The sequence below is a fragment of the Takifugu rubripes genome, chromosome 2 (assembly GCF_901000725.2).
Source record: "Takifugu rubripes chromosome 2, fTakRub1.2, whole genome shotgun sequence".
Lineage (NCBI taxonomy): Eukaryota > Metazoa > Chordata > Actinopteri > Tetraodontiformes > Tetraodontidae > Takifugu > Takifugu rubripes.
Window position 1 is genome coordinate 1,390,410 of NC_042286.1, and position 18,450 is coordinate 1,408,859.

Genomic DNA, 18,450 nt, shown 5'->3' on the forward strand with positions numbered 1-18,450 from the left:
TGAACTGCCGAGCGGGGTCTGGATGGGCGAGCACCGGAGCCGTCGTGAACCTGTCCTTGAGGGCCGAGAAGGCGGTCTCAGCCTCCGGTGTCCAGGCGAAAGGGCGTGAGGTGGAGGTGAGAGCGGAGAGAGGGGCAGCCACTTGACTGAACCCTTTGATGAACCGCCGGATGAACCCGGCGAACCCAAGGAACCGGCGAAGCTGAGTGCGGTCGGTGGGGCGTGGCCACTCCACCACAGCCTGGATCTTGGCCGGATCTGCGCGCACCCGCCCCTCCTCCACGATGTAGCCGAGGTACCCCACTGAGGCGGAGTGGAAGACGCACTTCTCGGCTTTGATGAATAGTCGGTTCTCCAAAAGCCGTTGTAGGACCAGGCGAACATGCTGGTGGTGCTCCTCCATGGTGCGGGAGAAGATCAAGATGTCGTCCAAGTAGACCACCACAAAGACGTTGATCATGTCCCGGAGCACATCGTTGACCAACTCCTGGAAGACGGCGGGGGCGTTGGAGAGGCCGAAGGGCATGACCAGGTATTCGAAGTGCCCGAGGTGTGTGTTGAAGGCGGTCTTCCATTCGTCCCCTTTCCTGATCCGCACCAAGTGGTAAGCGTTGCGGAGGTCTAACTTAGTGAACACCCGGGCATGAGTGAGAGGCTCGAACGTGGAACTCATAAGGGGAAGAGGGTACTTGTTCTTAACGGTGATGTTGTTAAGTTTGCGGAAGTCGATGCAGGGCCTCAGGCCGCCATCCTTCTTGGCTACAAAGAAGAAACCTGCAGCTAAGGGGGATGACGATGGTCTTATGATCCCAGAGGCAAGGGATTCAGTGATGTAGTTGCGCATCACCTCCTTCTCTGGGATGGAGAGATTGTAAAGTCGACCCGTGGGGTAGGGAGCCCCGGGGAGGAGGTCGATGGGGCAATCATAGGGCCGGTGAGGGGGAAGGGACAGAGCATTGTCCTTACTGAACACTGGGGCTAAATCATTGTAGATAGGGGGAACACCAGTGAGATCCGGGGGAGTGAGCGCGGGCCTGGGATTACTGGATGGAGAGGGGGCGGAGCGAAGGCAGTTGGCGTGACAGGCCACGCTCCACCCCAGGATCCGACCCGAAGCCCATGAGATGTGGGGGTCGTGCCTTTCCAACCACGGTCTTCCTAACACGAGTGGAGCGGTGGGGGCGTGCAAAACCAGGAAAGGTGTACTCTCTATGTGATTACCCGAGAGTGTTAGGGTGAGTGGGATGGTGCGATGCGTGATGTTACCCAGAGAGCGGCCATCGATCGCCTGGGAGGACAGGGAGCGATCGAGAGGAACCAGGGGAATGCCAGCTTGACGCGCGAGAGAAAAGTCCATCAGGGACTCATCAGCCCCAGAGTCAATGAGAACACTCACCGGAATAGACTCCTTATCCCAGGAGAGAGTTGCGGGGAAGAGGCGGTTGTGTTGCTCGGTGGGTTGGGGAATCACAGCTCGGCTCACCAGTACTCCCCCTACTGGTGAGCAGGCCCTTTTGGTCGGACGGGGCAGGCTTGGATGAAGTGGCCGTTGTTTCCGCAGTACAGGCACAACTGGTCTCGGAGTCTTTGCTCCCGCTCCTGCCGTGAGAGACGGGACCGGCCGATCTGCATGGGTTCCTCTCCGACTCTGGGGGAGGAGTGAGCTGGGGATTGCAAGAGGATGTGAGGAGGCGGGGCGGCAGTGCTGGTAAGGGAGAAGTCAGGGACAGAGGAAGTGCGGTGGGAGAGTTGGCGGGTAGAACCGCCCGCACGTTGGGCGCGCTCCTGGCGGCGCTCCCGTAGTCGTTCATCCATCTGGAGCGAGAGGGTGATCAGCTCGTTGAGTGACGAGGGGCGGTCTCTCACAATCAGGTCCTTGATTGCCTCACTCAGGCCCCGTCGATAGACGCTACGGAGCGCGGTCTCGCCCCAGTGGCTCTCTGCAGCCAGGATGCGGAACTCAAGGGTGTACTCCGCAACTGACCGTGACCCCTGCTGGAGAGCGAGCAGACGACTCGCGGCGTCTTCACCGTAGGTGGGGTGCTCGAACACAGCCTTGAACTCCTGTCGAAAGGCGCTGTAGTCTGAGGAGAGGCGGGGGTCCAGGTCGACGGCAGCTATGGCCCAGCTCAATGCCTTGTCGGCCAGGAGGGAGGTTATAAATCCAACCTTGGCCTCGTCGGAAACAAATCTGGAGGGCTGATGGCGGAAGAGCAGCTCACATTGGTGGAGGAACCCCTTGCCCAGGTCGAAATCCCCGCCGAACACACGGGGGCTGGCAAGGTTGGGCTCGGCTCGGGGAGAAAGCGGGAGAGATGGTTCTGATGGAGCAGCCCCACCGGGGTCGCTGCCTAGCTTCTGAATAATGGAAGCCAAAACGGTTGCCATGGCGGACATCTGGTTGGAGAGGGCGGACAGGGTACTGGAGGTGGTCTGGGAGGAGCTCTGGAGCTCGGAAATCTCCCCCTTAATTGTGGGGAAGGCCTTGGTTAGCTCCGACTGAAGGGAGGAGAGCTGGGCAGAGTGGGCCTCCACTCTTCTTTCGAGGGGGGAGGGTAACGTGGGGGTCCTAGGGTCGCCCGGCTGCCCCGGGGTTCCACCTTGACTCATCTTGGCTTGATCTTTCTGTTACGCTCGAGAGGACTGGCGGTCAAGTGTGGTGGAACCCCAAAGAAGGCAGACAGACACGGGAATTAAAAAAGTAAACTCTGAAGGTTTAATGAAGCAAAAAAAAAACCAGGAGGGAAGAAACAAAATGAGAGAGGCCGAGACAAACTATAGGTGCGTGATGCGGCAGACGAACCAAGTTCGAGATCCAGGGGCGAGAGTCTGTGGGAGAGTCCAAGTGTCCAGAGGATAGGAGAAATCCGTCCGAGGAAGGGGAAGAGGAAGAGGTCAGAGGAAGAGGGGCTAGGAAGGTTGCAGAGGAGTCTCTGGAAGACGCAGGGAGATGCAGGGAGTCGCTGGGGAGCCTGGAGAGATGCTGGGTCCACGGGACGTGTTGCCAAAAACATCAGTAAGATCAAGCACTGGCCTGAGTGCATAGGGGCCTTTTATGGGTGCAGAGTCGTTTGGACGGATTGGGTGCAGCTGCAGGAGAGGGCCCAGGTGGTGGTGGTTGAGCTGATTGCCCAGGAGGAGGTGGGGCCAGAGTAGGAGTCACAACACTCACTGTGAAGTCCAGGTGGAGGTATTGCGGATTGAGATGCTAAGGAGATGCTACTGACTGACTGACAAAGTGAGAGGTAATCTGCTGAGAGGCTCTGGATTGTTTCCACTATTCCCTGTAAGGATTTTTATTGATAAGAGAACACTAGAATTACAGTACTTACAGAAGCTTTTGGTGTCTTGCCACAGGTCCCTGATCACTCTGTCTCATGAGGAAAAGACACCCATTAAACACTTATCATATTTGTACTCCAACCTGGGGGTCGGGTCCTTCCATGGATACAATTCTTTGTGTACGCCCTATTTTCCATATTTGGTCTTTTTTCTCTCAGATGTCCCTCAAGGACTCACAGAGTCATGTGAGATTGTCAGCCAATACTCTTTTAAGCAATATAATAAAGTGCACACAATTAACAAGAACTCTCTCAAAACTAGTACATGAAAATATTAAATTTAAAATAACATTATTGATTTAACATCTCAACAGCTGGTCAGTCTCTGCAGGATCCATAGTTCTGGACAGATGGTTCTGTGATGGGATCAGAACACTCATCCACATCCTCCATCCCACAGCACTACAGATGAAGATAGAGTGAGGGCAGCTAAAACACAACCACCAGCCAGCCTAGACACACAGGACACAACAGATTTGAGGTCATGGATTATATTAACTTTTTGTAGAGCTTGGTGGAGTACCAATCTTCCTGTAGGTATGTCACTGTTACTGTCTTCATTTTGAGCCAAAATAAAATAAAACAAGGTCTTCACCTGCTGGATCTTGTCCATCACTTGGACCATAATACAGTATAATAATATTTATAAAACATAATAACAACAAAACATAATAACAACAGGGTCCTCACAGCTGGACCTTGTCCATCACGCTGAATGATACACTTTGCTATTAGTTGGTCTCAAGTTTAAACCTTTTTGTACTTCCCAAGTACAAAACTACACCAGAGGGGAGATAAAATGCATAACACCACCTGATACTGCGATACCTGAAATTTAACATGAAGGGTTAACATTGTAATTTTCATAGCTTTCTTTGTGCATTTTTTCCCCTCAGGTCTGCTTACTACAGAAAATAGAGGTATGGAGAATGGCAGAGTCGGCAAAATGGACACAATCCAGTTAATTATGTATTACTAGTAAGTGGTGCACTTCTTGTCTTTACAATTAAATACTAAAACAAGCATTTTCTTTCTATACCAAGTTAGGAGACCAGGTATAATTGCTGTCCTCAGAAATTTTAGGGTTTGTTAGATTTAGGCAGACAGTTGAATCACGGTGTTCAGTGTTTTGTATACACACACATACACACACACACACACACACACACATATATATATATATATATATGTGATGGAAAACAACATTGGTCCTACGTTTCCCTTGCCCGGATGCGGGTCACTGGGGCCCCCTCCTGGAGCCAGGCCTGGGGGTGGGGCGCATTGGCGAGTGCCTGGTGTGCCTATGGCCGAAACAGCAGTTCAGTGTATCCACCCTTTTTGGAGTCCTTAGAAGGAGTGCTGGAGAGTGCTCCTTCTGGGGGCTCCCTCGTCCTCCTGGGTGACTTCAATGCTCACATTGGCAACGACAGTGTCACCTGGAGAGGTGTGATTGGCAAGAACGGCCCCCCTGATCTGAACCCGAATGATGTTTTGTTATTGGACTTCTGTGCTCGTCTTAGAATGTCCATAACAAACACCTTGTTCAGGCATAAAGGTGTCCACATGTGCACTCGACACCAGGACGCCTTAGGATCGATGATCGACTTTGTGGTCGTGTCATCGGATTTGCGGCCGCATGTTCTGGGGTGAAGAGAGGGGCGGAGCTGTCAACTGATCACCACCTGGTGGTGAGTAGGCTCCGGTGGTGGGGGGGGATGTCGGACAGACCCGGCAGACCCAAACGTATTGTGAGGGTCTGCTGGGAACGGCTGGCAGAGTCTCCTGTCAGAAGGAGCTTCAACTCACACCTCCGGGAGAGCTTTGACCATGTCCCGGGGGAGGCGGGGGAGGTTGAGTCTGAGTGGACCATGTTCCGTGCCTCCATTGTTGAGGCGGCTGACCGGTGCTGTGGCCGCAAGGTGGTCGGTGCCTGTCATGGCGGCAATGCCCGAAGCCGCTGGTGGACACCAGTGGTGAGGGATGCCGTCAGGCTGAAGAAGGAGTCGTATCAGGCCTTACTGGCCTGTGGGACTCCTGAGGCAGCAGATAGGTACCGGCAGGCCAAGCGGAGTGCAGATACGGCGGTTGCCGAGGCAAAGACCCGGGCATGGGAAGACTTGGAGAACGACTTTTGGACGGCCTCGAAAAGGTTCTGGACCACCATCCGGCGTCTGAGGAAGGGGAAGCAGTGCACTGTCAACGCTGTGTATAGTGGTGATGGTGTGCTGCTGACCTCAACTCGGGATGTTGTCGATCGGTGGAAGGAATACTTTGAGGACCTCCTCAATCCCACAAGCACGCCTTCCAATGAGGAAGCAGGGCCTGGGGACCTGGGGATAGGCTCTCATATCTCCGGGGCTGAAGTTGCCGAGGTCGTCAAAAAACTCCTTGGTGGCAAGGCCCCGGGGGTGGATGAGATCTGCCCAGAGTTCCTTAAGGCTCTGGATGTTGTAGGGCTGTCCTGGCTGACTCGACTCTGCAACATTGCGTGGATATCGGGGGCGGTGCCCCTGGATTGGCAGACCGGGGTTGTAGTCCCTCTTTTTAAGAAGGGGGACCAGAGGGTGTGTTCCATCTATAGGGGGATCACACTCCTCAGCCTCCCTGGTAAGGTCTATTCAGGGGTACTGGAGAGGAGGGTCCGCAGGATAGTCGAACCTCGGATTCAGGAGGATCAATGTGGTTTTCGTCCTGGGCGTGGAACAGTGGACCAGCTCTACACCCTCAGCAGGGTCTTCGAGGGTGCATGGGAGTTTGCCCAACCAGTCCACATGTGTTTTGTGGACTTGGAGAAGGCATTCGACCGTGTCCCTCGGGGGCTCCTGTGGGGGGTTCTCCGAGAGTATGGGGTGTTGAGCCCGCTGATACGGGCCGTCCGCTCCCTGTACGATCGGTGTCAGAGTTTGGTCCGCATTGCTGGCAGTAAGTCGAACTCGATTCCAGTGAGGGTTGGTCTCCGCCAGGGCTGCCCTTTGTCACCGATTCTCTTCATTATGTTTATGGACAGAATTTCTAGGTGCAGTCATGGTGTTGAGGGGGTCCAGTTTGGTGACCTCAGGATCGGGTCTCTGCTTTTTGCAGATGATGTGGTCCTGTTGGCGTCATCAGCCCGTGACCTCCAACGATCACTAGATCGGTTCGCCGCCGCATGTGAAGCGGCTGGGATGAAAATCAGCACCTCCAAATCCGAGGCCATGGTTCTCAACCGGAAAAAGGTGGAGTGCCTTCTCCGGGTCAAGGAGGAGATCCTGCCCCAAGTGGAGGAGTTCAAGTACCTCGGGGTCTTGTTCACGAGTGAGGGAAGAATGGAGCAGGAGGTCGACAGGCGGATCTGCACCGGTCCGTAGTGGTGAAGAGAGAGCTGAGCCGAAAGGCGAAGCTCTCGATTAACCAGTCGATCTTCGTTCCTACCCTCACCTATATTTCTTTCGGTCATGACCCAAAGCTCATGACCGAAAGAACAAGATCACGGGTACAAGCGGCCGAATTGAGCTTCCTCCGTAGGGTGGCTGGGCTCTCCCTTAGAGATAGGGTGAGAAGCTCTGCCATCCGGGAGGAGCTCGGAGTAGAGCCGCTGCCCCTCCGCGTTGAGAGGAGCCAGATGAGGTGGCTTGGGCACCTAGTCAGGATGCCCCCTGGGCGCCTCCCTGGTGAGGTGTTCAGGGCATGTCCCTCCGGTAGGAGACCCCCGGGAAGACCCAGGACACGTTGGAGAGACTATGTCTCTCGACTGGCCTGGGAACGCCTGGGGATCCCCCCGGATGAGCTGGAAGATGTAGCTGGGGAGAGGGAAGTCTGGGCTTCTCTTCTTAGGCTGCTGCCCCCGCGACCCGACCCCAGATAAGCGGTAGAGGATGGATGGATGGTATTTGCATACATTTACAAAGCCTGATGCAAGTATGGCCAGTGATTGAGACAACTTGAAAACAAACTATATTTGGCAACAAAATTGCATTTAAATTTAAGTTTTCCCTTTTTGTTTACATTGGTATTTAATTAAGGCAGTGCTACAGTAAGGTTAAGCTTTTATATAGTAGTAGTTTACATTTTCTGTAGTGCATGTACTCCTGGATAGATGATGTTTATAAAATTTAATAAAAAAAATAATAAATCACAGCAAATATTAATAACAAATAATATTTGTTTTGAATAAACTTGTAATTTGTCTTTTTCTTTGTGAGCAGTAAGGTGGCTCGAAAGTGGAATCGTTGGCTACGTCGTAAATGCAGAGTTTGTGTGAAGTCAAGGTTATTCTACTGGTGGGTAATTATGCTTGTCTTCCTCAACACATTGGCCATTGCAACGGAACACCACAAGCAGACTCAAAGACTTACAAATTGGCAAGGTATGGGCATCTTATTTCATTGATTCAATTTTTGAGTTATTATCTTTGTCACCTTATAGTCACTTATAATCATGTCTATTTTATGGAACATGAAACATTAAATGAAATTGGAGAATACAGAAAATATTGGAAAGCTGCAGATAACAACATTATGAGCAGTTTCTTGGCCAAACCAACAAGCAACATTTCTTGAAAATCTAATTAAAATTTGTTCATAACTTATTATTATTTTGGTAACATCACACAAACAAATGTCAGCTGTCACATGACCTCTTTGGCGGATTATTATTAAAAATAATAACTACAAACAAAGCACTCCCAGCATTTACGTCGTAAATGCAGAGTTTGTGTGAAATTTCTATGTTTTCATGATATAATGTGCATAGCCTCTATAATACATATTTGAAATCTAATGAACATAAGAAGGAAAACTAAAAATTGCAAGTGTAACATTACCCACAATTATGTCAATTATTATTTTTTTAGTTTGAGTAAAACTGTTAATTCCTCATCATCTTTTGTCTTTCTTTTATGTTCCTATCCCTGAACTGGCTTGTGATCACCATCCACCACCAACAGACAATGCTAACAAACTACTGCTGACTATGTTTTTCTTGGAGATGTTCATGAAGATGTATGCTTTGGGCTTACCATCATATTTCATGTCTCTCTTCAATCGCTTTGACTGCTTTGTTGTGTCCACTGGCATTATGGAGCTCATTCTTGTCCACATGGACATTACATCAGCAATGGGCATCTCAGTGCTGCGCTGCATACGCCTGCTCCGCCTCCTCAAAATCACCAGGTGGCATAGATATTAGATGCAAGTGTTTTCTTGGATGTAAAACAAACATTAGTTGCTCAGTAAAGCATTTTAATAATTTCACAAAAGGCATATCAGAATTTTTTTCATAGTTTTAATTTAGTAATTGTGAGATCTATTTTTTTTAACAATCAAATGTTAATAATAAGTTAATAAATTATTAAACAAAAAGCAAATAACTTTATTTCTCATGGTTGCCTCTTTAAGTCTAAAATGTTTTGCATTTGAACTTACCCAGATTGTGCATTCTTTGTAATGAAACTTGCATCATTTATTATAGATATTGGACATCTCTCAGTAACTTGGTGGCTTCATTATTGAACTCAATTCGCTCCATTGCCTGCTTGCTGCTGCTTCTTTTCCTCTTCATTGTCATCTTCTCCCTCTTGGGCATGCAAGTGTTTGGAGGCAAGTTTAATTTTACCAACCAGCCCAAACCCCGCAGCACTTTTGACAGCTTCCCTCAGGCCCTCATCACTGTATTTCAGGTACAAATCTTCACCAATTATGTTTGCACTAACTATAGTCTATATGGTATTATTTCTTCTGCTTTAACTAACTTGTTATATCAGAAAACTGGATCCAGATGTAAAAATAGGACTTGACCATCACTAATTAATTTGATCACAAAAGAGCGGCCTGATTACAAATGTTCTTAGTGATGACTGTTTACGGCATTTTTTTTCTGTGGTGCTGAGACACAGGATACCAGATGTGTCATATCCTGCTGTGGTGAGTCAGTCACCTGGTCAGGATAAGTCCAGGATGTCTCGCTGGGAACATATTTTGTCCAGTGAGACTGATTCAGGACACAGTGGAGGTTCATATCTTCCTTCTCTTCCTTCTCTCAGTGGACCCAAAAACAGATGTTTAAACTGGGAGCTGTTTAATGTGTTGAATATACACAAAAGGACATCCAGTAATTCACTATTTTAGCTAGTCACCCTTTTGTCTCAGAATGTACTACAAAACATACTCTTTACTCAATCACTGTCATAAGGAAATGAGGTCAGTGGTGCAAATTACAGTTTTAATTCAGAGGAAAATTTGTGTTTCAGATCCTCACTGGTGAAGACTGGAATGCCGTCATGTATGATGGCATCATGGCTCATGGGGGACCATGCATACCTGGCATTTTAGTCAGCATCTACTTTATTATCCTCTTTGTCTGTGGAAACTGTATCCATATAGAATTCACGAGCGTATAGGTGTTTTGTGTGTGTGTGTGTGTGTGTGTGTGTGTGTGTGTGTGTATGTGTGATTATGCATGTATGTGAGCACACACATATGGGCGGGTGTGAGAGAATGAGAGAAATTCATGAATATAAAAATCTTTAACAGTTCATCAAGTCATCCTTCTAAATGTCTTCCTGGCCATTGCTGTTGACAATTTAGCAGAGGCAGAGTCTCTGACTTTGGCACAAAAGGAGAAAGCAGAGGAGAGAAAGAGGAAGAAGTTGCTCAGGTTGGTGTTGTCTAAGTATCAAGAAAATATTGGTAAAGGTCATTTTCATTAATTTTGTTTTGCAATAGTCAAATCCCATATCATAATCCTCAATGGGCCACATATATTAGCACGTTGTTCATTAAGCATACAAATCATATCTACACTATATATGCATTTAGCAATCAGACAGACATGTCTTTTTAATCATGGTCAACTCCTTACATTATGTTTATGTATTTCCCCATAGCATTACATAATGTATCTGAATGGGTACAAGTTGAGTTGTAGGACTTGAGGAAAAATCACAATAACTTGTATTTTGCAATGGTGAACCATGAGCAAGTAGTTCTTTGAAATAATAATGGAAACAAAGGTTTAAATGCATTGCACATGGTGTTTTTCATTTCCTCAGAAAGATTAAATGTCACTGTAATCATATAACCATAAGAAGGTTTCTGCAAGAGAAGGACTTCAAGAATAAAAAAAATCTTTATATAGGCTACAGCTCTTCTTATTTCAAGTGTTGCTCAGTGAAACAATGTAGCAGCTTGTGTAGTTGCAGGGGTGGATGCCTCGTCAAGATGTTACAGGAGGCATTCCTTTTGATTTATTTGCATTTTAAACTTTTTAATATAATTAGCACTAATCAGCAATATTTTTATGCCTAAACTTATTGAAATTTATCTTGATGTAGACCAAAGATGTTATGTAGCATCTGTAACTAATTAGGACATTTTTCTAGTATGGGAGGGTAATTCCCACTGACAGATAACTGTTCAATTTTAGGGCAAACATGCCTGATAAAACACCAGAAGAAAAAGCAAACCTGGCAAAAAAGCTGGCTGAACAAAGGGCCAAAGGTGTTGAAGGCATTCCTACGACTGCCAAGGTGAGACACAAGAACCCAAAAAATGCTTTATATCTTATTTGTGTTTGTGTATATATCTTAGTGATCAACTGTTTTATTTTAAAATTTGCAGCTCAAAGTTGATGAATTTGAGTTCAATGTCAATGAGATCAAAGACCCTTTCCCTCCAGCAGACTTTCCTGGTAAACTATATTTACTTGATAATATTACTTTATGCATAGTAAGATTTGTGAATAACAAAAACCTATGGGATTTTTCTTCTGAATCCTGCCCCTATTTTGTTGACTAGGTGATGATGAGGAGGAGGACCCTGATATCCCTCAAAGCCCAAGACCTCGTCCAATGGCAGATCTGCAGTTGAAGGAGGAATCAGTGCCAATTCCTGAAGCCACTTCATTTTTTATATTTGGACCACGAAATAAGTAAGAAAAAAATTATTGTGGATTTTGAAATAAATAACAAGAGCATGGTTACAAGTGGCTTAACAGTTCATAACAGTGAAGGGACAAGGGCAAGAAAATCCATGTGTCAGTTATTTGTATTACTCAAGCCTGCACAATGAGAAACAACAGTCAAGCTTGCACAATGTTGATGATATAATATCTTTCAAATTAAAAAAAAAAAATTACACTACATATAGGCATAAATCCAGACATGGAGTACTACTGCACAGCCATGAATTCATATTTTTCAGTCAATTCATTGTTGAACTGCTGGTTTTCTAAGTCAACATTTCTTTTTTTTTGAAGGTAGAAAGAGACAGTTGTTTTTTTCATTAGCCAGCCTTCACACTTGACAGAAACAAGCCAGAGCTATCAGAGAGTTGCACTCAAAAACAAATGGTGAATTTTTTTTTCGGTCAAGTGCAGTTCCTCAAAGTATATGTTCAGCTTAAAAAGGTGTGTATTCCACCGCCCCCAGCATGACAGAATTTTTAATTAGCCATTGTCATTTGAAGGATGAGATCATCCATATGTAACAATTACACTTAAATATAAGAGCTGTTACAAAATTCCTTATGGGCCTGACACAACCCTGGGCCCGCCAATTGAATAGCCTGGGTATATACTTGTAACGTCTGATAAAATAATAGTTAATGTTTTCTTGACCACTGCGATTTACCCTAGTCATGGCTTAGCTTAACAAATTAACATACTGTATGTTGGAGGATAATCAAAAGCAGCTTTTGCAAGCACCATAGTTTCCTTTAAAATTATGTCTGGTATCACAATCCACATAATAATCATATAGCAGCAATGATTAATGGATAATTTTCTTTGTGCTTCCTTTTCAATAAGTAAATTCTGGTTGTTTCTATTGGCAAAATAATTATAGATTTTACTTTTATACTGTTTCTTTCACATTTTCATTATGTGTTTGAAGAGCAGTCCAACCTTGCTCCAAGCAGCATTATAACACGGTCGATTGTGATTCTGATTCTTTTATTCCATCAGGTTCCGGAAACTCTGCCACCGCATCATTAATGCCACTACTTTCACCAATATCATCCTCCTTTTCATCCTACTTTCATCCATTTCTTTAGCTGCTGAGGATCCCATTGATCCATTGTCTTTCAGGAACCAGGTAACAAAAAATAGTCTGCTTCATGGCATTTTATATTTAAACTCCATTTTAAAACATAAATCTCCAGTCCCTTTTGAAGTCTGACATTGAAAAAATGTAAATAAAAAACGTTGTAATGATTTGCAAATCTCTTTGAACCTATATTGTGTTGAATACATTACAAAAATAGGAAAATTGTGTTTTTTAAAGATGTATATGCATATACTGAGTGTGAAAACAGTAATTTCCCTTCTGTGGAAATAATGCTTACCCTTTCTCTTAATTCTCCAAACTAATAAAATCTGTTTGCAAATCATTCAGAAAATGCTCAGACAGAGCAACAAAACAAAGGAAAATTGAGGAATGCTCAACAAACCCTGTTTGGAATATTCTACAGGTGTCATAATTTAGTATAAAGGAAGTATCTCGAAACGCTCATATGCACAGGTGGGGTAAGGTTCACCAAAATGCATGTCCAAGTACTTCCACTTCATGTTGTATGTATAAAAAGCTAAATTTGCTGTGCTGCCACAGCAAGTAAAATCCTGCAAATTAGCATCACCCATGTCTTAAGAAAGTAGATTCCAAATATGAAGACAAACTGATCAAACCTCTAGAAGAACCAAGTTTCACACACACATAGGTCAAACTTAGTCAAACTTAGTCCATAGGCTGCTTTGTTGAATCCATCTAGGTGACACCATAATAGATAGCAAATATTGGTATGTACATGTGTAGGTTGTAGAAGGTTATCTTGTTGCAAAACATGGCCCTAATAATGTTCATAGCGCTATATCCATAACTACATATTTTAATATGTTTGTGGCCAAGCCCAAACACATGACCTTTGATCCTGATTCTACAATATATGGCTGAGTGACAGCCACTTGTGTGCTTAATGTCACACCCACTTTTGAGAAAGTACGAGCAAAAATTGGTTCAAAATTGCAAATTCATTTCAAAATGACAAACTTCTTGTTTCGTGTTTCTCGGTTCAGAACATGACTTCTAGAGACATATTTTGTACATATTTGGATGTTACATAGTCCCCACCAGATTTTTTGCTTGTTGAAGAAAATGTATCTATATCTCTATATCTCTATGTATCATTTTCATTATTCAAGCCAATGCAGGATCACACATGTAGGTGATTTAGTTGAGGCAAAAAAAGAAAGATTATGGGAAAAAAATATTCCTGCAAACACATTAGATCCTCTCTCACAATTCTCACAATTCACTTTGTTTTCAGTGCAAATTTAAAACCCCAGTGTGGAAAAAACATGCAAGGTGTTCTGGTAGTAGGGGAAGGTGGCAGAACACCTTCAGAGCACTGCTGTAGTACCCTTGAGCAAGGTACCAAACCCACAAATGCTCACATAGGGCCCTGCAATGAACTGGCAACTCATCCAGTGGTGTACCCAGGCTTTACCCATACCCGTGACCTTGAAAGGGATAAAGTGGTCAAGAAGATGAGCCAAAATGAAAGACGAAACAGTGACAATCCATCTGCATGTGTCACAACAGCGTGGCCTGAAGGTTAAAAAAAAAACAAGGACATTTGACTGGCAAGCCTGCAGTAAAAACCTTTCTCATGCTAAGGCAGTGCATTAAAAGAAGAGCATTATATAGGTGTATTCAATTGAATATATGTTGAAAAGGATTGACAAATCATTGCAGTTCATATTAAATTGTGTTTTACCCCAAATGTGAGTATGGATTGTTTAAAAAAACCAGAAAGAATACCACAAATAATCTTGACATCTTTAGGTATTGGCCTATGCTGATATAGTGTTCACATCAGTATTCACAGCAGAAATTGTTCTCAAGGTAATGCAAACTGTTTTTTATATTACACATATTCATAAAAAATAATCAACATCCATTGAAATTATATAGATTGTAGTTGGTCATAGAAAATAACAATTCTCTATCAGATGACAACTTATGGCGCCATCCTTCACAAAGGCTCTTTCTGTCGGAATTCTTTCAACATCTTGGATCTTTTGGTGGTCAGTGTTTCTCTCCTGTCAATGGGCATGGAGTAAGTTATCAATCCAATCACATTTTTCATTTAATGATTGTCTTTATTGTATTTTTACACTTAAATTCATTGCACTTAAAACAGATACAGACTATACAAATGCCTGGTAGACATTTTTTGTTAGTTACTTGTTGAATTCTTGTCATGACCTCAAAGATTACAAATTATAGTTGAATTTAATTATTATGATGGAATCCTAAACTTTTTTTGTCCCCCCCAAATAGTCAGTCCAAAATACATTTGTCATCTGTTTTTATAGATCCAGTGCTATCTCTGTGGTGAAGATTTTGAGGGTGTTGAGGGTACTTCGACCACTGAGGGCCATTAACAGAGCCAAAGGATTAAAGGTAAAATGTATCTTTGAACAGAATTGTTTCTTTAAATTATTTCACGATAACTGAATTTAACATCTCTCTATCATCCCTATGTCTAAATAGCATGTTGTCCAGTGTGTGTTTGTTGCTGTTAAGACCATTGGAAATATTGTACTGGTCACCATGCTTCTGGATTTTATGTTTGCCTGCATTGGAGTCCAACTTTTCAAAGTGAGGAAAAACAATATAGAAATGTTTTGGGGGTTTTTTGTTTGTTTTTTCACCATGTCCATATTCTCATAAATACAGTTTTGTTTTCAAAGGGAAAGTTCTATTCCTGTACAGATCCAGACAAAATGATCGAAGAAACATGCAGGTAAGGAGTTTATTCTCCTGATAAAAGGGCTTCATAATTTTTGAAGAGTTTTTGGAAAACTGTTACAAAAAATAAGGAATTACAGATGTCAATCACATTCTTTGTAACGTCAGAGCCAATATGCAATACCTCAATGAGTTACGTGTGCACGCACAAATTGCGGCGTTATACCAACAAACTCACAGGACCTGTTAAAGGGGGCTGGAACTCAGCAATCATTTCCTACAAAATCTTCTCAATGACATTCCAAGTGAAAATGAACTCTAGAATTCATAAACCCTCAATTACATGCATACCATTCATTTGATTCTTCCTAAAGGCCACAGTCAGTATGAACTGGATGACCTCAAGGGAGCCAAAAATGTGATGTACCTGGTTGAGTGGCATTTCATTGGGGGAACCCACCCCAGTACTCTGCTGGTGAGGAAACACGTCTAATCTCTGAAGGGGCTGCAAATTTTATCCACATTCCACAGACCACTCTTGCAGAAATGTTTACCGGCACCTTGTGATTTTAGCGATAGCAGTTTAGAAAATAAATTAAAGTCAACAGTGGACTCAGTATCTTCACTCTTAATTAAAATGAGACCTAAACTGTCATGAAGAAATGCGACAAACCTTGCCAATATCTTATGAACCAACTATGGGTTCAGCATCCACTTGCCCATGGGCAGCTTTAGGTGCGAAAGCATGTCTGCAGCCATGTTCTGTACACCTGGTAGATACAGCAGCCCACTGCAGGAGCCACTGAGCCTTTTGCTGGGAATGAATGGATCTACCCTCCTCGGGAGTTTCCGCCATGGCATTGTTCATTGCCTCCCTTCCAGATGCCTCCTCTAACTGTGGTTCCACATAGCGCCCGAGGCCCGGGGGGGAGGGGAGGTGTATCTGTTGTCACTATCTCCCAATGAGATGGAATGGAGCCAAGGGGAACACCACTGACAGATAAGCTAAGTTTCTCTGAAGGCATTTGTCTGAGACCGTGACTATCCTACGTTGGTGTCTCTAAAAGTCGAAGCCCAAACCACTGACCCATGCTTGCAAAGTTTGTAGTGAGAGGAGTCCCAGAGGTATGTCAACCTTGTGACCCCAAATACATGAAATAATGAGGTTGTTGTTTACCCTTCACGGAGAGGCAGAGACTCTCAAAGTCAGAGTCAAGAATGACCCTGATGAACATGGTTCACTGGCTGGGGACTAATTATCTCATCTCTGAGCTCAACGTAAGACCTAATAGGTAATATGTGATAAAGCGTTTGTCGTGTCATGGCCTAGTGGAGATTCTAGCAGGGACCATGTCAGTCCACCAGCAAAAAAATGCAGCTACTTCCCTGCTGCAGTACACGTGGAGGCCTGCTTCATAGCTCCAACCAATCCAATTGTGACTTTGACGCTATTGGGTCAGGCGCCAAGCTTATATGATTATACTGTATGTGTGCCAAGGCAAGGCAAAGAAATGATTGCAGCCAGTTCTTGTGACTTTATTGGTATATGTTTCAATCTCTGCATGTATGTGATGCTCATCCAAGTATTTCATACTCGCTCAGGAAGAATACATTACAATTGTTCTTCTAAGACATCTTTTATCTGAATGTGAAATATTTTTTTTTATTAATTCTGATGTAAAAGGATGTTAAAACAGTTTTATGATTACAAAAATAATATGACACTCTTTGACCCACTTTATAAACAAGAGGATGGTACATAAAATACCAGGAAGGTGCATTACATGAAATGGAGGTCTGTAAAAGGAAATGGACAAATGCAGACCTAAACTTTGACAACATCCTCAATGGCATGCTGGCCCTTTTTACCATATCTACTTTTGAAGGATGGCCAAAGTAAGTATTATGATTGTCAGGGCATGAAAATATTTCAACAACATTTTATTAGGAATTTAAAACAAAAACAATAAATGTTTTACCAATACACTGGTTTATCAATTAAAATGTTTTAAAATTTTCTGCCAAAATATTACATATTTGTATTTGTGTATGATTTGTTTCATTTCTGTTTGCATAATATATGTTTTTATTTATATAGGATACTCTATAAAGCCATTGATTCAAATTCAGAGGATGAAGGTCCATTATACAATAACCGAGTGGCGATATCAATCTTCTTTATCATCTATCTGATCCTTATTGCATTCTTCATGATGAATATATTTGTGGGCTTTGTCATCGTCACCTTCCAGGAGCAAGGAGAGCAAGAGTATAAAAACTGTGAGCTAGACAAAAATCAGGTATTTGCTTTGCATTATAACACTGAGGTATGGCTCACAGATCCGAATCAGTACCCACCACCAATAATTTCTCATTTTACAAAAGAGGGCCAAAGTTGCAGATGAAAGGCGATCGATATTTTAATTTTGAAAGTAGCCAATATGCTGGTTATTATTTGAAAAGTTTATGGACTGAACAGAGCACCTCAAGCAGGGACATCTCAAAAAGAAAAAAATTAAAGATTGTATTACAACTCAATAAGAGATTTTAATGATAATCCAGATATTTACATGGACCGACATTCTCCAAGATCTGCATCGTTACAGAACTTAAAACCTACCTTTGTGATCATTTTCTATTAACAGATGTGTGGATATTTAGTATCACAGAGTACCCATGTGCTAACTTCAGCAGAAGTATACAGCCAAGACTTTTGGTTAATGTTATCACCGAGTTTACAGGTTATTTCAGAGCACTTTGGAAGCCATTATTCTACTGGGGGACTTCAACGCCCCTAGGCAATGACAGTAATAAATGAAGGGGCATGATTTGGAGAAATGGCCTCCCCAATCTGAACCCGAGTGGTGGTCTCTTTTTGGATTTCTGTGCTAATCACAGTTTGTCCATAACAAGCATTATTTTCAAGCATAAGCATGTCAATTAGTGTCTTTTGCACCAGGACACCCTAGGCTGGAAGTCAATGATCAAATTTAGAGTTGTTTCACCTGTCCTCCAGCCGTATGTCTTGGACACTGGTAAAAAAAGAAGGGCTGAGCTGTCAACTGGTGGCTAGATGCCACAAATGTATTAAAGAAATCCACTTATCAAATAGCCAGCTGATTTTTTTTATCAACATTTATTGCTTATTTTCATTAGTTACGGTGACAATGATTGATCACCAGACATTAAATATTTAGGATATGTTAAATAGTTGTATTAGTTTTGTGGTCCCTTTCGCTAGCCTTTCACTATATATCTTGTCTTTAAAAAAAAATTCACGATAAGTCAAATTACCCCACTGTGTTCACTTGATGAAGGATATTTTACTACTTGTTGAAGGATGTTTACCACTGATTGGTAGTTGTATTCTTCACCAGATCAATTCTT

The 18,450-nt window shown here is 43.6% G+C and overlaps 1 protein-coding gene across 3 annotated transcripts in view; it reads left to right on the forward strand.

Moving 5' to 3' along the window:
• The window catches only part of LOC101064508 (dihydropyridine-sensitive L-type skeletal muscle calcium channel subunit alpha-1-like), a 54,529-nt gene that overhangs the window by 11,920 nt on the left and 24,159 nt on the right, over positions 1 to 18,450 (forward strand). For all 3 annotated transcript variants that reach the window (XM_029832869.1, XM_029832870.1, XM_029832871.1), the window contains 17 exons: positions 4,238 to 4,319; positions 7,526 to 7,686; positions 8,266 to 8,491; positions 8,790 to 8,997; positions 9,568 to 9,688; positions 9,860 to 9,974; positions 10,743 to 10,845; positions 10,937 to 11,006; positions 11,114 to 11,246; positions 12,279 to 12,408; positions 14,155 to 14,214; positions 14,322 to 14,428; positions 14,688 to 14,775; positions 14,866 to 14,973; positions 15,066 to 15,118; positions 16,813 to 16,959; positions 17,162 to 17,363. In XM_029832869.1, the coding sequence (XP_029688729.1) occupies positions 4,238 to 4,319; positions 7,526 to 7,686; positions 8,266 to 8,491; positions 8,790 to 8,997; positions 9,568 to 9,688; positions 9,860 to 9,974; positions 10,743 to 10,845; positions 10,937 to 11,006; positions 11,114 to 11,246; positions 12,279 to 12,408; positions 14,155 to 14,214; positions 14,322 to 14,428; positions 14,688 to 14,775; positions 14,866 to 14,973; positions 15,066 to 15,118; positions 16,813 to 16,959; positions 17,162 to 17,363 (2,114 nt within the window). The remainder of the gene's footprint in view (positions 1 to 4,237; positions 4,320 to 7,525; positions 7,687 to 8,265; positions 8,492 to 8,789; positions 8,998 to 9,567; positions 9,689 to 9,859; positions 9,975 to 10,742; positions 10,846 to 10,936; positions 11,007 to 11,113; positions 11,247 to 12,278; positions 12,409 to 14,154; positions 14,215 to 14,321; positions 14,429 to 14,687; positions 14,776 to 14,865; positions 14,974 to 15,065; positions 15,119 to 16,812; positions 16,960 to 17,161; positions 17,364 to 18,450) is intronic.